Source organism: Ostrea edulis, chromosome 1, assembly GCF_947568905.1.
Source record: "Ostrea edulis chromosome 1, xbOstEdul1.1, whole genome shotgun sequence".
In the NCBI taxonomy this organism is placed as follows: domain Eukaryota; kingdom Metazoa; phylum Mollusca; class Bivalvia; order Ostreida; family Ostreidae; genus Ostrea; species Ostrea edulis.
The window spans coordinates 98,338,056-98,357,313 of NC_079164.1; the positions used below are offsets into that span (position 1 = coordinate 98,338,056).

The 19,258-nt window shown below is 35.3% G+C and overlaps 1 protein-coding gene across 1 annotated transcript; it reads left to right on the top strand.

Moving 5' to 3' along the window:
• LOC125671453 (splicing factor ESS-2 homolog) lies at nucleotides 1-19,100 on the top strand. The gene is made up of 8 exons (XM_048907209.2): nucleotides 1-276; nucleotides 5,759-5,918; nucleotides 8,836-8,949; nucleotides 9,227-9,372; nucleotides 11,247-11,367; nucleotides 13,710-14,065; nucleotides 17,876-17,991; nucleotides 18,445-19,100. Exons 1-8 carry the CDS (start codon nucleotides 169-171, stop codon nucleotides 18,764-18,766), a joined length of 1,443 nt encoding a protein of 480 aa, XP_048763166.1. The 5' UTR covers nucleotides 1-168; the 3' UTR covers nucleotides 18,767-19,100.
• The last annotated feature ends 158 nt before the right edge of the window (nucleotides 19,101-19,258 follow it).

The window sequence follows — 19,258 nt, forward strand, 5'->3', positions numbered from 1 at the left end:
TTGTAATACCTCAACGTTATTGAAACGTTTGTTCCAACAGTACAATAGTAAATAATTCGATGCGCTGTAGTGACTTTAAAGTGCAATTTCGTCAACATTCGTTTCAACTGAAGTAAAAAGATTCACAACAAACATTACAACGCTTTCAAACAGACGAAAAATGAACGAATGGCTGTAGTAAAGAAAGAATCGCTTAGTGTCATCCCAGCAAGTTCCGTTACTGTTGTACAGAGAAAGAAACCACAGAAAATTTTGGATGAAGACACATACACTAAGGTAGTTTTCACGACCAAAGCCAAGATCCGCATGTGTAAGGTCCCTAATTCATACCTAGGGAAAACCCACAGAGAAGTCGGACACCAAAGATAATCTTCTACTCTTGTTACATTACCTACATGAATTATAGAGTAACTACACGACACAGTATGTGTAAATATTAGCGAGCCAGCGCGTACTGCGAGCTCTAATGACTAGAGTGCGGGAAATAATCCGAGCTAAATCTAAACCTCTAACAAGAAAATTTTTTTGACGCCAATTCCAGAAGTCCCTTGTCAAAAATGGCTGAGATCTCGCCAAGTCACGTCTTGGAATATAATTGTGAACTTACGTGGATTATCATCCTAATCTTGTGGTCTCCTAACTCAAAAATTCAGTGCACCGTTAGGCGTAATGTTTAACGAAGTGCAATGTTAATAAAAGGCAGGGTAAGATGATGTGTGACGTCATGTCTATGTTTTGACGTACGTCATAATAAGACTGGCAGTAGCGGATCTAAATACTTGTTATTTCTATTTGTAAAAGTCATGCTACCGAGAGAAAACATGTATACGTAAACATTAGCCATACGTAATATGGCATTAAATACAAATTGTGTTTAATGTATTATGTACTGCAAACTACTAATCTGATTAAAATACTATAGTCTCAAAAGGAAATGATTATTCTAACAAGAAAAAAAAAAGACGAACTTGTTGAATTATGTGAATTTAAGCTTTGAAAAATTACAATAAATAAATAAATGAACGGAATGCGGCCAGATCGAAAACATTTCTTTGGTTTTTTCCCCCCAGCGTCTAAAAATATTAAAAACTTCCTTGGCATGTCCGGTAATGCAAACCACGATAACCCCCCCCCTCCCCCCCACTTGATAACCAACCATGCCACTTGCTATTAACGACTGAAAATCATTAATTAATTCTTGTTTTGTGAATAAATCTTAATGTACCCTTACTGTAACAGAGGAGAGGGGCTCAAATATATCTTCTGAAATATATATGAATTTCATGTTTTTAGAATTAGATATGTATGCATAGGGTGGGGCGGGATCTGTGCGCATGTATGTGCAATAGTGTTGAATTTATCGATTTATTTAAAATTTAATTATTATTATATTGAAATGCGTTTTATGTTCAAAGGCAGTGCTGTTCACACAGTTTTACAAATTTGAAAGGTTTGCTACAAGACTTGGCCATTTTAATCACACAATTATAGTGACTTAGAAAGATTGAAGGTAAAATAGAGGCATGCAGTCAAGAGCATACAGTTCTAAACAAGTCGCGTGAAAAGTTAAGCAAGTCACAGTGAAGACAGCAGAAAAAAATGTATATATATAGTATAAAAATATTTCAATCACATTCATTATGTTTTAATGATTTAATACTTAAAATCCTGGGAGAAAACTAAATTGGGCTGTTTCTGCTGTCTAATTTCATTCATGTACTGAGTATTTGGCTAATAGATACTGTTTAAATTGAACTTGATGAAAGCATGAACATTACAAAATACATATAGCTGCGCTCGTCTCAACGGTAGCACCGTACAACATATTAAACAGTTAAAGTCATACAAGCTGATACCAAATAAATTTTTTGCGTGTGGATTCAAACCAATCTAAATTTACATACATCTTTATATAGATGAAATACAAATCTCCACCAAAATTAGCTAATTAAATCCTATACTGATTAAATGAAGAAGAAAAATGAAACTATTACAAATAGGCAGCTGTACTCGTGAATATTCAGGAAGCTGAAGAGTTCCTTTGACCGCTATGCGCATGTGCATGCGAAATATCCATGCAAAATGTCATTATGAATGCATCCTTGTAAGGCAATGTTTGATTACTTGAACAGAGTTATTGTTCCTATGTGTGGTCATACAAAGTAGTTCCTCTTATCATTAGGTTGCCAGTTCCCACTTTTTATTTTGTTCTTGTTGTTATCATGAAGTCTAATGATTAATGAAAGGTGAATATAATGAACAGTGATCAGTCTCATAATTCCTAATATGTTTTATGGTGTGACTGTCGAGCGAATACCCTTTACATCTTGCAACAACGATTTTAGAATCCACCTATTCATTTAATGTGGGAAATATAATGCAGTCAATATAAACAGTGCATTGTGATGTCATATAAGCTGCAATGTTTTTGCTTTCCCTTTCAAACAAAGCAGTAACAAAATATACGAGGAAAGGAGAAAGCTTATAAATCTGGAATTCAAAAACGTTTTTGGTATTCCAAACAATGTATCTATTTATGGGGTTGTCAATAAAGTATACGGTAATACCGCAGTGACGGTGACATTTTTCTGGAAGCATTATGGGTAATCCCCATCATTTTTCAGCTGATGAAGAGCATATCATATGACTCACATGTATAATCATTGGAGAGAGCTCGTCCGTTTAATTGAGGTACGAGCTTTGCTTGCTATAAGCAATGCAAAATAGAGAGTTGGGCAAACACAGACTCCATGCAGGACATACCAGAGGTGGGATCAGGTGTCTAGGAGGAGTAAGCATCCTCTGTCAACCGGTCACACCTGCTGTATGCCCTATATCTTGATAAAATGAATGAGATGAAATTAGGAATGCTACTCTAATTATGAAGTTCAAAAACATGGAAGTGGGGGTGGAACCTGACTAATGAGAGTTGTAAGTGCTCTAATCTATTTAAGCAAACTGGAATGATTTCATCAAAAATAAATATTTTTATAAAAAAAATTTGTGGGAAAAATAATTATTGTAATTATAGGGTGTTTTTAAACATGAAGCAAAACTCAGATAGTATTAAACATATAAAGATGGAGGTCATTGGGGTTTGAATTAACTACCAATTTAACAACCCCTTACACAAGCAAATTTTTTGAGCCTGGGAGTTTTAGGTTTTACAGGGTTTTAGTGAATATTTGAAGGTATATGTCTCAACATAAGTGGGAAAATGTGCTGCAAATTTTTGAAGTGGCAATGTAAGAATACATCGAGACTGAGACTGTTGTGCATAGAAAAAGTTGCTAAGTTTTTATGGGGTGGATCTGTAGCTCTCTGACTTATCCCAATATTTTCCCTAGTGCGCTACAGTGTTGCAGATAATTTTATGTAACTAAGAATCACAGTTGTTATTTTCAGTTTGTTAAAAGTGACGTAAAACCAGAAAATGACATAATAAACATGAATAAACATGTTTTGTGGCCATTTGCAGTATTTTGACATCAGTGGCTATTTTTCACACAGTTTTGGGAGTTAAACTTAGTTCAACTTCCTAAGTCATCAGACACAACACACATGGATATATTGCTGGGGACTAAGTCATCAGACACAACACACATGGATATATTGCTGGGGACTAAGTCATCAGACACAACACACATGGATATATTGTTGGGGACTAAGTCATCAGACACAACACACATGGATATATTGCTGGGGACTAAGTCATCAGACACAACACACATGGATATATTGCTGGGGACTAAGTCATCAGACACAACACACATGGATATATTGCTGGGGACTAAGTCATCAGACACAACACACATGGATATATTGTTGGGGACTAAGTCATCAGACACAACACACATGGATATATTGCTGGGGACTAAGTCATCAGACACAACACACATGGATATATTGCTGGGGACTAAGTCATCAGACACAACACACATGGTTATATTGCTGGGGACTAAGTCATCAGACACAACACACATGGATATATTGCTGGGGACTAAGTCATCAGACACAACACTCATGGATATATTGCTGGGGACTTTTGTGTGAGTCACTCTTTCACCTTCCTTTGATACATAACAGACTAAAACATCCACTATAAATAGCATATAATCCTAATACATATATTCTATTTAACTCAATTCTGATTAGTGTTAAATCTAGGATCTAGAGAGGGTACACATATCATTTGCTCAAAAGGGCACTTTTCGTCACGGCAAGACAATTTCTGGGCTCTTTTATTGTATCATACTATGATAGTAATAGAATGATCATTTATCCTCTTTAAAAGTTAATACCTGCTGCCTTGATTTTAAACTTTTCAATCAACTTTGTAAAATAAAGAACAATTGTTTATAGTAACAAATATTTAAAAAAAATTTATAGAGAAAAAAGGGCATGGTGCCATGCTAGTTTGCTTTAGATTTAACATTACTGATACAGAATGATTTGTTTCATGACATATAAACAGCATCACGTAAACATGATGAAGCAGTTCAATGTTTGAAAAATTCTGTGTCCAATATTAGATTGCGTACTTTGATTCTTCTAGAAAACATCAATCACAGTCTCAGACAGCTCCACATTTATACCATTATAGCTTCATCATGTGATAGAAAACATCAATCACAGTCTCAGACAGCTCCACATTTATACCATGATAACTTGATCATGTGATAGAAAACATCAATCAAAGTCTCAGACAGCTCCACATTTATACCATGATAGCTTCATCATGTGATAGAAAACATCAATCATAGTCTCAGACAGCTCCACATTTATACCATTATAGCTTCATCATGTGATAGAAAACATCAATCACAGTCTCAGACAGCTCCACATTTATACCATGATAACTTGATCATGTGATAGAAAACATCAATCAAAGTCTCAGACAGCTCCACATTTATACCATTATAGCTTGATCATGTGATAGAAAACATCAATCACAGTCTCAGACAGCTCCACATTTATACCATTATAGCTTCATCATGTGATAGAAAACATCAATCACAGTCTCAGACAGCTCCACATTTATACCATGATAGCTTTATCATGTGATAGAAAACATCAATCACAGTCTCAGACAGCTCCACATTTATACCATGATAGCTTCATCATGTGATGCGCCAACAGTAGACCATGAATTGAATTAGTACATGCATTAAGATTAGTGCCTATTGACAACTGATGTTAGATTATTAGACTATAAGGTACATAATAGCTTTGTCTCTTATAAATATGGAACATAGATAGGTGGTAAGTACAATGGAATTAGATAAGTATTATATCAAGCCAATATAAATTCGGTTTTTTTAATGTTTTTTTTAAAGAGACATGTCCAACTTTAGTCTGACCAGAAATGTATCAAAAAATTATATCAGATTATGGTGTATAAAAATCATATGAAATTACTTCCATTCTTAGAATTTAATTTTTAAAACATATTTCATGTCATTTTACATATACAATGTCATTATAAAAAAATGTTGTATGATGCAGAACAATATTGCCATATAGTAACAACATGGAAACATTTTAACAGAGGAGGTAAAGATATTGTGACATTATTTCTAGGATGTCGTATAATGCAACTAGTGTCAATTCAATTTATCCTATATGATATGAAAAATATTGATAAAGTCAAATGAACTACAGAATAGATGTATCTATATATATATATATATATATATATATATATATATACATCAGATGGAGGATCAGAAATTTACTTACATACTTATTTCTTTCACAGGATGTAGAAAACATAATAGAAAAGGACTTCTTTCCCGACCTTCCAGATCTTAAATCCAAAGCCGAATACTTTGAAGCGTTAGAGAAAAATGACCTGGTTAAGCTGCGGAAGTTTCAGCTGAAATTTACCGGAGGAAGACCATCCACAAATGTAACTGACTGTGAGTACAAGGCAATTTTACTAGTTCTTATCAGATATCAACAGTTACAGGAACATTACAAAAGAACTGGTAATGCCCTCAAGCTTTGCATTGTCTCATGGTCTGGAAGATTTTCCAAACCTTGATGCATGTTTTTGCACAAAAATGTATCTGTAAAGTATAGGGAGAGAATTTTGTCTTCCAAGTAAATCTCAGTAACATTCAAGTAAACACAAGTACCATTCAAATGACTCGGTATCATTTAAGTAAATCTCAGTATCATTCAAGTAATTCTCAGTACCATTCAAACAACTCAGTGCCATGCATTCAATTGAATGTTAGTACCATTCAAGTAACTTTCAGTACTGTTTTGGTAAATCTCAGTACCATTCAAATAACTCGGTAGAATTCAAGTAACTCAGTGCAATTTAAGTAACTTTTATTACAATTCAAGTAGAGGATTTGATAAGCTACATGTACAATGTAACATTGTATTAAACCAGTACAAATTAAGTTGACTTGTTTTGAAAGCAATACTGTGTTTATGACAAAGTTTTCTGAACTATTTTTATTATCTATATCTCAGACCATGTTGATATTTTATATTTTACTGTCTGTACACATGTCAATTAAAGAAGGTTGTGTTTCGTAACCTTGAATTTGATGTTGTAATCTGATGGTGATTCTAAAACAATCCAGTTAAGGAAAATAGTAAATTACATTTTCCATGATGTCACTACATTACATGGAATTACTGTAATATAAAATCTATATTACGAAAAACTGTGATATAGAATCTGCTGTAGGAAATATTCAATTTCAAAAAGTGAAATAAATGCTTATAAATTAAATATGCTTGTATACAGGAGAACTGTTTTCATTGTTATCAAATCTTAAGAAAAGTTGCTGATATTTTACTTTGTACACACTTTGGAACTCCAGGTAAGTGAGAAAGTTTCGCAGTTTACTTTCGGAAGGTCGGTGGGCTCTTCCCAGGTACAGTGTAAATGGGTTCTCTCGTCCACCAATAAAATCACCACCAGATAGCTGAAAAATTGTTGAGTGTGATGGAAAACAACAATCAATCAACTGTATTGTTCAATAAAAATAATTTGGAAGGAGGTTCCTTGAAGATCAAGGCTGATGATAACTTAGTGAATGGTACTGCTCACATCCTTCCTAGTTTTGCTCTTGACTTTCACACTCTCTGAATGATGTATGCAGTTCTTCAATACGTTTAACCAGCTAAAATTCTGCATGTGTGGAATTCGAAGTCTCAGACAGAATACGATGAATTTAAAACATTAAAGCTATTTGTTATTCTAACTTATTCACCTAGTAAGCAACAGCATGACACTCACTGTGTGCTACACAGACAAATGTGCCTCATGTGAATTTCATGCATATTTCAGGCGAAATTCACATATAATTCTCAAGGGAAACTATTCTATTTTTAATACTTCGGCTCGGAGTGAATGGAATCCCCTTACTTCATTGGTTATATCGGGTATAATACGTCATGTGTTTAAAGTTGATATAGTGACGACCGGCACTGAATGTAAAGCATGGCTGGGCTCAAAATATCGATGACCGGCAGCGAGAGTGCTTATCTTGGGGCCTCACTTTATCGATGACCGGCAGGACAAGGGTTAACATGAATTTCAGGTGAAATTCACATTTATCACATTTGCTTGTATGAAAAGCAGATACAATGAGATATCAGAATTTCCCTTCTCTTGAGGGAGATGATTCTTAATTACACTAAGGGAATACTGTAATGTTACATTTTTATATGCCCGGTTTTAGACGGGACATTTTATGGTACAGCGATGTCTGTACGTCTGTCCGTTCAGGATTTTCTGTTTCTAGTTTCATTTCTCTGTCACATATCAAGCTGAGACTTGCTATGTAGCTTCTTTGTGGATCATTCTAGGTCATGTTGCAATTTTGACCTCTCTTGCAGGAGTTGTGCCCCTTTCATTGGAAATCATTGTTATATGGAGGGTACATAATTTGTCCGGCAAACTCCTTCCACAATTTTCACGTGAGAACCTTCTTATTTTACAGAGTGTTTATATGGATATTAAAGATTTGCATGTGGCAAGGATTTTGATTTTCATCAGTTTCATAGAAAAATACATGTTGTTGAACTTAGTTCATTTTGAGGAAATATTACAAAAAGGGTACATGATTTTGTTCGGCGAACTCCTCCCACAATTTTCACGTGAGAACCTTGTTATTTTACAGAGTGTTTATATGGATATTGAAAGTGTGCATGTGGCAAGGATTTTGATTTTGTTCAATTTTTGAGAAAAGTACAAGTTATTGAACTTTGTCAGTTTTGAGGAAATATTATATTAAATAAAGGACATGTCTGTCTTCATAACTCCTCTCATAGTTTAGAAGCTAGGATATTTGTAAATAACTTGAAGATGTGCATAGTGCAAGGATTTTGATTCTCAACAATATTTAATTTTCTTTGACATTTTGACTATTGAGAGGTTGTTGAACTTGGTATGGGACTATAAAAATAGAATTATCCTGGATGAAACAGAAACTGTAACATCATGCAGATTTAGAATGTTTTTATTAATTGATCCTTCCGCCACAAAATATAGTCCCTGCCAAACCCTTTCAAAGGTTGAATTGACACATTTTTTTTTTAACTGGATAGGGTTCATTAATAGATGTGTAATATGTTTGCACTAATGGGATCAGTATTGAACCAGAAAATACTTTGTTGCAGCATCCTGTGCAGTTGTGCTCAAAAGCTTAAGAGCTAACTTCCTAAGAAAAACACCCTATGTAAGCATTTTCACAGGTGTATAATTATGTACTGCTTGTGGTACTCTTGTTTCTACTGGACTGGACTAATTAAGAAATGATATATGGGGCCATTAAAGGTGACGAAGATACTGTACTTTTGTTATTGGTACAGGTAACTCACCTGCAACATTTGAGACACCAGACATCAGATTAGATGATGGAACAACACATGCAAATGCTGACAGAGAGAAAAATCAAGATGAGGATGATGAAACAAGCAACAAAAGTCAGTATAAAAGAAACAAACTTTTGTACCATGGTCATTGTATGTTTGTTTCTGTAAGTGAAGTAAATAAAACTCTAACTGAAGTTAAAAAAATCATATCTAGAAAGATATATTCATAAACATTTCTGCTATTTAGAGTATTCAGTGATGGAATTTCCAGGTCTTTGTTAAGTCTGAGTGTATTACATAATTACAGTAACCAAAACAAGAGAGATGTTACAAAAATGACATGATTTATTTACACTATTTTAAATAAACATATTTCTCTTTATGGCAGAGCAAGCCAAATTGTCTCTAGATGCATACATGTCCAAAAACACTAGTGAAGACAATGCATCATTTGCTGAAATTTTGGAAGAAACACAACAAAAGCACAGGGAAAAACACGCCTGGTTGTTTGAGAATGAAAACATCAGAAAACAGGTAACACACTGACAGATTACAGGTGACACACACACAGATTACAGGTAACACACTGACAGATTACAGGTAACACACTGACAGATTACAGGTAACACACTGACAGTCTACAGGTAACACACTGACAGATTACAGGTAACACACTTACAGATTACAGGTAACACACAGACAGTCTACAGGTAACACATTGACAGACTACAGGTAACACACCGACAGATTACAGGTAACACACCGACAGATTACAGGTAACATACTGACAGATTACAGGTAACACACTGACAGATTACAGGTAACACACTTACAGATTACAGGTAACACACAGACAGTCTACAGGTAACACATTGACAGACTACAGGTAACACACCGACAGATTACAGGTAACACACTGACAGTCTACAGGTAACACATTGACAGACTACAGGTAACACACCGACAGATTACAGGTAACACACTGACAGACTACATGTAACACAGGTAACACACTGACAGTCTACAGGTAACACATTGACAGACTACAGGTAACACACCGACAGATTACAGGTAACACACTGACAGTCTACAGGTAACACATTGACAGACTACAGGTAACACACCGACAGATTCCAGGTAACACACTGACAGTTTACAGGTAACACACTGATAGATTACAGGTAACACACTGACAGTTTACAGGTAACACACTGATAGATTACAGGTAACACACTGACAGATTCCAGGTAACACACTGACAGACTACAGGTAACACACTGACAGTTTACAGGTAACACACTGATAGATTACAGGTAACACACTGACAGATTACAAGTAACACACTGATATATTACAGGTAACACACTTACAGATTACAGGTAACACACAGACAGTCTACAGGTAACACACACAGATTACAGGTAACACACAGACAGTCTACAGGTAACACACTGACAGTTTACAGGTAACACACTGAGAGATTAAAGTAAACACACTGACAGATTACAGGTAACACACTGACAGACTACAGGTAACACACTGACAGTTTACAGGTAACACACTGACAGTTTACAGGTAACACACTGACAGATTACAGGTAACACACTGACAGATTACAGGTAAGACACTGACAGACTACAGGTAACACACAGACAGACTACAGGTAAGACACTGACAGATTACAGGTAAGACACTGACAGACTACAGGTAACACACTGACAGTCTACAGGTAACACACTGACAGATTACAGGTAACACACAGACAGTCTACAGGTAACACATTGACAGACTACAGGTAACACACTGACAGATTACAGGTAACACACTGACAGACTACAGGTAACACACTGACAGATTACAGGTAACACACTGACAGACTACAGGTAACACACTGACAGATTACAGGTAACACACTGACAGATTACAGGTAACACACTGACAGACTACAGGTAACACACTGACAGATTACAGGTAACACACTGACAGACTACAGGTAACACACTGACGGATTACAAATAACACACTGACCGAGTACAGGTAGATATTGACAGATGACTTGTAATACTGTAATAGATTATAGGTAATTGATGGACCATTTACCAGTAAACACTTGACAGGTAACAGCATGATGGAGGAGATGAAACATATTGTTATTATTAGGAGTGCATAAATTGTGCAGATTTGAAAATTCATAAAGTTGAATTAATCTAGGAAATGAATTGAATACTCTTTGTGAATATCTACACTTATCAGATGATCACCAAATTGTTTTGAAAGATGTATTTCACGGATATGTCAAACCTTGGATATTATGTTAACAGTACTGTTAAATTACTGGAATTAGTTATCAATTTCCAGTGCTGTAAAGTATATAGGTAATACATGTATGTGTATCGGTTTCTACATAGGAGGAGGAGAATAGACTAGCTCTGCCCAGTATAGAAGAACAAGCAGCAATAGAAGCTCCACAGGCAGGACTGGACACCTGGAAGTATCAAGCTCGTAACTCACTGATGTATGTCCCTGATGGTAAGTGTAACTGATAGAAGCTCCACATTTGGGACTGGACACCTGGAAGTATCAAGCTCGTAACTCACTGATGTATGTCCCTGATGGTAAGTGTAACTGATAGAAGCTCCACATTTGGGACTGGACACCTGGAGATATCAAGCTCGTAACTCACTGATGTATGTTCCTGATGGTAAGTGTACCTTATTAGAATAGAATCTTCATACATGTAGGTAGATGTTGACACTTAGAAGTCATCTAAGCATCTCCAGCCCTAGTCTTTGACATTAGAAGTTGATGACGTTGACTGGTGAATGTCAAGGAAGATAACCTAGTCATGTTAAGGAAGATGACCTAGTCTGTGACCTTAGAAGTTGATGAGCTTGACCGGTGATTGTTAGGAAGATGACCTAGTCTGTGACATTAGAAGTTGATGATCTTGACCGGTGAATGTTAAGGAAGATGACCTAGTCGGTGACATTAGAAGTTGACGAGATTGACCGGTGAATGTTTAGGAAGATGACCTAGTCTGTGACATTAGAAGTTGATGAGCTTGACCGGTGAATGTTAAGGAAGATGACCTAGTCTGTGACATTAGAAGTTGAAGATCTTGACCGGTGAATGTTAAGGAAGATGACCTAGTCTGTGACATTAGAAGTTGATGATCTTGACCGGTGAATGTTAAGGAAGATGACCTAGTCTGTGACATTAGAAGTTGATGATCTTGACCGGTGAATGTTAAGGAAGATGACCTAGTCTGGGACATTAGAAGTTGATGAGCTTGACCGGTGAATGTTAAGGAAGATGACCTAGTCTGTGACATTAGAAGTTGATGATCTTGACCGGTGAATGTTAAGGAAGATGACCTAGTCTGTGACATTAGAAGTTGATGAGCTTGACTGGTGAATGTTAAGGAAGATGACCTAGTCTGGGACATTAGAAGTTGACGAGATTGACTGGGGTGTTAGAACTACTCTGGATTTGAGATAACAAAAAGTTGTTAGATGTGTCACATTATCTTAGGACTTACGATAAAAACCTTATTGAACAAGGTTAGTTAAAATGACTGTGGACTAAAAACAGATAAATGATATGTTGTTTGTGAGGGTTTTTATAAATGTATTAGAAAAAGATTTGTGCAAACATAACAAACTATAAATTGACAAAGATCCACTACTAAAAATAGTTACTTTAGGCAAAAAGAAATTTCTCCTAAAACTGTCGGTGCATGTAAATATGAGCAAGAACTGTAGAATTTCAACAAATGATTTTTATAGTCAATACTGTTACCATTTTTGTGAGTTGTTCTTGACTCATACAGGACAGACTTTATACAGTAAAACATGCTTTAGCAAAGTGATGGAGAGGAACAATTTGATTTGTTATTTATGAATCTATTTGTAATATCCAATAAGTTTATAATATGTTTTAAAACTACAGGGAATGAAATTCATTTCACTTTAAGTGTGAATTCATTATAAGTGTGTTCACTGTTAATGTATTTTACTATAGTCATTTAAAGTAACTGAGAAATGGTATTTTTAGTCCCCTACCGACGAAGTCGAAGGGGACTTTAGGTTTGTGCTCCGTCCGTCAGTCTGTCCGTCCGTCAGTCCAGTTTTCCATACTTTTTTTCTCTGTTCATGCAGATATTTATTTGATATTTGGTACGTTGCTTTACCATAACAAGTTACAGATCAAATTCGAATTTTGTCTCAGTCCGTTGATTTTTCACTTTTTATGGCCCTTGGACTTAGATAAATAGCATGAATTATCAGTTTTTTAGACTTTTTTTGGTTGTGCTTACAGATATTCATTTGATATTTGATACATTGCTTTTGTCATAACAAGATACAGATCAAATTCGAATTTCATTTCGGTGCATTGATTTTCCATTAAGTTATGGCCCTTGGACTTAGAAAAATAGCATGAATTGTTAATTTACATCCAAGTTTCCTATCTCTGTACATAAGAATATTACACTCATTAAAACTTTTAGCATTGTAATACAACAATATAGGCAAATTATTCATGATCACCTACATGTCAGATTGTTGACTTGGTTAAAGACCTAAACCTAATTATAAATTTGTCTTTTTTCCTGGTCTAGTCTCTACTCGAATAGTAGTTGATTTCCAACCATTCCTATCCTGGGTCCCCAATTTTCCCTTTTAACTTACTTAATGAACTTTGAATATTGTTGTGGTCCAGTAATTTTTGCAACCAGTAGGGGACTATGTATTGCCATGCAATACTCTCAGAATACTTGTTCTTCTTGCTGTAGATGCTGACTTCAGTGTTAATGTATTTTACTATTAGTCATTTGAAGTAACTGAGAAATGGTATTTCTCTTCTTGCTGTAGGTGCGGACTTCAGTGCACAAGAAATTATTGATGCACAAAAGAAGAAACCAAGAAAAATTGTCCATGATAATACCCGTTTCATTCAGTACCCGTGGAACAAAAACAAGAGCAAGGCCCTTATTAAAGAGGCTGCCTCGGCAAAAGCCATAATTAATCAGGGGAAAATTGGACACGATGGCAAGGAAATGTTGCCAGCAGAGTCGCCCCGTGTGAATGGTTATGGATTTGTAGCAACACCTTCACCAGCCCCTGGGGTGGATGAATCACCACTGATGACATGGGGAGAAATCGAGAGCACTCCATTTAGGATAGAGGGTGGGGAAACACCATTGGTTGGATCTGCACCAGCATTCAAGGTATTGAATCTGTTAGATATGTTTCAATTTAACGAGGCCGAGTACAATTCGAATTTTCGCGTTCTGCGCAGTTATTGGACATCGTTTCACTTTCATGAAGTAGTAAAAAGTTAACTCTACCGTACTGTAGATATTTTAACAAATACCATGTTTTTTAAATAAAAAACTAAAGGACTGTTAATTCATGTTCAAATATAGTAAATTCTAAAGATGATAAGAAAAATTTGTTTAAAAAGTGGTTTTACAGCTTGAGAAGACCAGAGCAGACGTCAGACAATATTTCCCGGTGGTTTGAACATATGGGGATTATTACAAAAAGAAATCATTTATAGAAAAAAGTTCGACGTCAACCTTTGTCCCATGCAAAGATAAAGTCAGATCATTGATTTTAATATATGTTATCAAATGCATGTACATGTATATACATGTATATTTTCCTCTACCGGTTCATATCTTATTTCCAAACGCTAAGGGCCCTCGAGGGGCAGCATGAAAATACACACAAATGTATAAATACATCAGCAAAAAAAAAAAAAAGGAAGAAGGAGAAAAAAAGAATAAGAAGTGATTACATGACACATGGTTTAAACACAATGTATATTGTTAAAAATAAATTTCTTAAGTGTATGCTCAGTTCAGCTTCTAGTTTACAAGGGAAAAAAATCCAAAATGGAAAAATAATAGCGATATTGAAGATAGTAATTAGATTAATTGTTTAACTTAATAAAATTTGACGCATATCTATTGTAGAACACTTGTTTCTCTTTAAAAAAAACCAACAAAGATCCGTCTAACAAAAATTATCTAAATCATTTTCTACACTAATATACTAGTATTAATGCTGACGTCACACTTTCACCTCACATTGTGTCATACTCAACATGCATTGTGATGCACTTTTTGTGTATTCAAAGTATTTCATTCTCACTAAAATAATTTATTTTCTATCAAAAGGTCAATGTAATTTTTATTATCGAAATATTGTATACGTACCTTATTAAAACGATGAGGATTGCTGTTCTGATGAGAAGGAGGAGGGAGTGTTTTAACAGTTTTATTGTGCACCGTAGGCCTATATTTCGTTGGCAGATGCTCTAATAAATACCCCGGCCATTCCTATATAATCTGACGATGGGTATAGTGCACACGTTTTCCAATTACAAATTCTGTAATTTATATATTTCAGATCACATCTATATTGTAAATGTAGTTCGGTAAAACAATACACTTCATAGAAATTTCGATATAGAAATACTTGGGGCCTACTTATTCCAACACACATGTATAATGGCAGTAAACTTAACGACCTGGTGATTTTAATTATGTTCTCTGACCTTGCTATGTATATTTTTCCATAGTTGAAGTATGTATGTAGCCATTGGTAGGCCTGATGGGTAAACTTTTGATAGTATCATTTTATTTACGCATGAGGTCGAAAAATAAATTTGCAAAGTTTTGAGAATATGATCTTGTGACTCTTTAAATTTTCTGAGATCTATAACTATTTTCTGATATTTATTTATTCTATATCAAATATACATATAGCTGTTTAATTTATTTTCCTGATCATATGGAAGTTAGTAATGTACTACAATTATCAAGTATTCCAGATTCAAAGAAACATCTAAATCACACATACAAAATCATTATTACATGTAAGGGGTATAACTATTTTAGACTATCAGAAGAAAATTAGATATTCCCTAAGCAATTCCCCAAATTTATTTTCCATTATAATCCATACAAAATGGGTCAAAGACTCAATTGGCCGGGTTGCAATATTTAGAGTAAATAATTTGGGTAGGGATTTATTTGGTGGTAGTTATCTGGAGGACTGTTATGATTTGTTATGGCCTTAGTGTTGAAGGAGGCAGAATTGTAAAGTAAACTAGAGGTACTGTGAGCAATACTCACTAAGAATACCCCCCCGCTTACCCCAATCTCCCAAAGGGTGTTGGTAATAGATATAAACTACCTCTTTTCTGAGTGTAAAAAACAAATGGCATGACAAGCCGAACCATATTGCTACTTCGATGTCCAGTGCACGTGACCTTTGACCTTTTGACCCCAAAATCAATAGGGAACATCTTCATCCCATGGGTAGTCCATATGTATGATATGGTGACTGTAGGTGGAAAGGATAACACTTTAGAGCCCGGAAACCATATTACTACTTCAATGTCCAGTGCGCTTGACCTTTGACCTTTTGACCCCAAAATCAATAGGGAACATCTTCATCCCATGGGTAGTCCATATGTGTGATATGGTGACTGTAGGTGGAAAGGGAAGATGTTCCCTATCGATTTTGGGGTCCAAAGGTCACGTTCACTGGACATCGAAGTAGCAATATGGTTTCCATTTAAATTCTTTAATGGCTTTTTTCATCGCATGGAGATGCTGTGTTCCTAGATAATCCATTTCTCCCTACAAACGAGAATACCCAAGGTTTGTCATGCCATTTGTTTTTTACACTCAGAAAAGAGGTAGTTTATACCTATTACCAACATCCTTTGGGAGATTGGGGTAAGCGGGGAGTATTCTTAGTGAGCATTGCTCACAGTACCTCTTGTTTTATCAGTCATTACAAAACTAAAGGTGGTTAAACATGAAATTATCTAATCGATGAAACAAATGACTTATTCATTAATATGTCATTGTTGATATATGCAGAAGTTACAACTTTAAGTAGATTCTCAAATGAAAACTTTGAAACGTTCCCTAATCAATATTCTGATTTCATTTTCTACAATGATACACACCCAATAGATTAATTTGATAGATTTAGTAAGTCTCTATGAATTGAGGAAGTTACAAAGTTATAAGGTTTCGTCTTCAAAATTTTGCCTAATACACGTAGTGTTTTATGAAAGCCAAAAATGTGTCAGGGAGGAAACTTTGAGATGGTCCCTTGGTCTTTCTAAATGGGGACATGTTGATTTTATTTCATTATATTGTCAATATGTCGAAGACTTTCACATATGTTGAAAAGATTGAAAACTCTAGGGCAAAAATATGAAAAATATTAAAAAGTTCTTTATCATAGGAGAAAATCCCATTAGGTCACATAATAAAGGTGTCGATACTTTGAGTCGATCCCTACACAATACTGTACGGGCAAAGGCAATTTTTATTTTCTTAAATAAAAGTCGAAAGTACAACTAGGGCAGAAATAACTGTATTCGGCCCCCTTAAGGAGGAATAACACATCGTCATATAATGGCCGACTCCCTTTTGAAACATGATTGAAAATAGATGTCAGCAATACTTGTTTATTCCTTTTAAATCTAATTGCCTAACTGGATAGCTCAATAGTTGACTGCTGATCTGCGGGTTCGAGTCCAGCAGGAATTAAAAAACATTCCAATTGCTTTCAAATGAAACTGCATTTTTAAACTAAATCAAGTTAATTTGAACGTCTTCAATCCAAAATGTTGTTTTACATACCCTTCACTTACCATCCTTATGATCAGATTTCTTTGGTGTGATGTATCCTCCTGAAAACATCACAGCGCAACTTGTATAATTCAACATTCACCGAGAGACATATTTTTTGTCGAAATACAGTGTGTTGGAATAAATAACTTGCAAAAAATAATGAAAATATGATATTGAGAATGAAACTGAGTGTCAATATCCAGTGAAACGGATTGCATGGGTGTCGGATTAAGCAGTTGTCACTGTTTGTAGATCATTATGTGTCTGGATGGACAGAAATATAATTTTATGTAGTTCCTTTTTTTTTTTTTGGGGAAATCTGACAAAAGCAAATCAATTGATACATGTTTTCTCCGCATGACTTTATTTTTGTAGATTCCAGAAATTCCAACAAGAGATCAGTTAGCAATGAAACTAGCAGAGAATGCCAGCAAGTCACACAGGGACAGGAAGGAAAAGGCGCTCCGCAGTGTTCAGGCTAGATTATCATCGTAAGTGTGTAGATAGGCATCGTAAGTGCTTTTTAATCTGCAGTATTCGATGGAGATTAGCATCATAAGTAGTTCATGTATTGCATCATAATCAGGATGTTGGGTTTTTGATTGAGACAAGCAATCAGTGGAAAGTGTTGTTTAGACACTGCAGACTTACTTGTACGTAAACATGTATACTGCAATTAGTACTATTAATACCTATGTGCAAACAATATTTGAGTTTACAATCAAGTATAAGGTAAAACATACTTATAGTGAAGAGCTGGGGACAGAACAATTTTGATTTGTTTGAAACGCAATTCATTGTATCGAATGAGTTCATGATATGTTTTAAAACATCACTTCGTTTTAAGCGATAATTTATCATAAGCATGTTAGCTATACATGTATAAAATGTTATATTATAAATATATAAAGTGTTGCTAACAGAATTTATTAAATCTTTTTCAGACCATTTTCACCTAAGTTTGGGCGCAGTACATCAGACAGAATAAGCTCCATGTCACCAGCTGCTCAAAAGCTCGCTCATTCACGGATCGGGATCCGCTCGAGTACAGACAAGGCCCTCAGAGCTAGCTATACGCCATCACCCTCAAACAGACTTCCTGGGAGCAAGACACCTGTTTGTCTTACCCCCAGTGGCACCCCAAAAGGTAGTACCCCCTCCTCAGGCCGTACACCAGGCAGCAAGAGAGAGGGTGGGGAGGTTCAGTCTCTCACTGACAATCTTCTACAGATTCCAAAACGGCCCAAAGCTGCCGACTTCTTCTGAAGAGACAATAGAATGGGCTGTGTTGTGACTTTATAATAGAATCCTCATTGTCTCGTGGGGAAATTTTACTGCGAAATTGTGAAGATGATGAGGACGGGGGAGAAATGTCATGTATACATTTTGTAACATGATATTCAAGATAACTAAACACCAGGAAATGTTAGCCTGAAGTATCTCTTGAATCATATTGACATGCAGCACCTACTTCTGATATCTTGATTATTCTCAGAAAATTTAAAGCACACAATTTGTTGGGTTACACTGCAACAGTACACTGAAGAAATCTGATTTGGTATGGTGTTATCATAGTCAATAATAAATGTCTTTCAGAGAATGTTTTGTTTTATCTTCTTAATTAGAGATGTTGGAAAGATCTGCTTATATCTAATCTTGTGGGGCATTTGTTGCGGTGAAGCTGATAAATGCAATACTACTATTGAAGTTTAAATTTTGTTCATGTATTAAAATAATTTTGGCATAAATATTAAGATA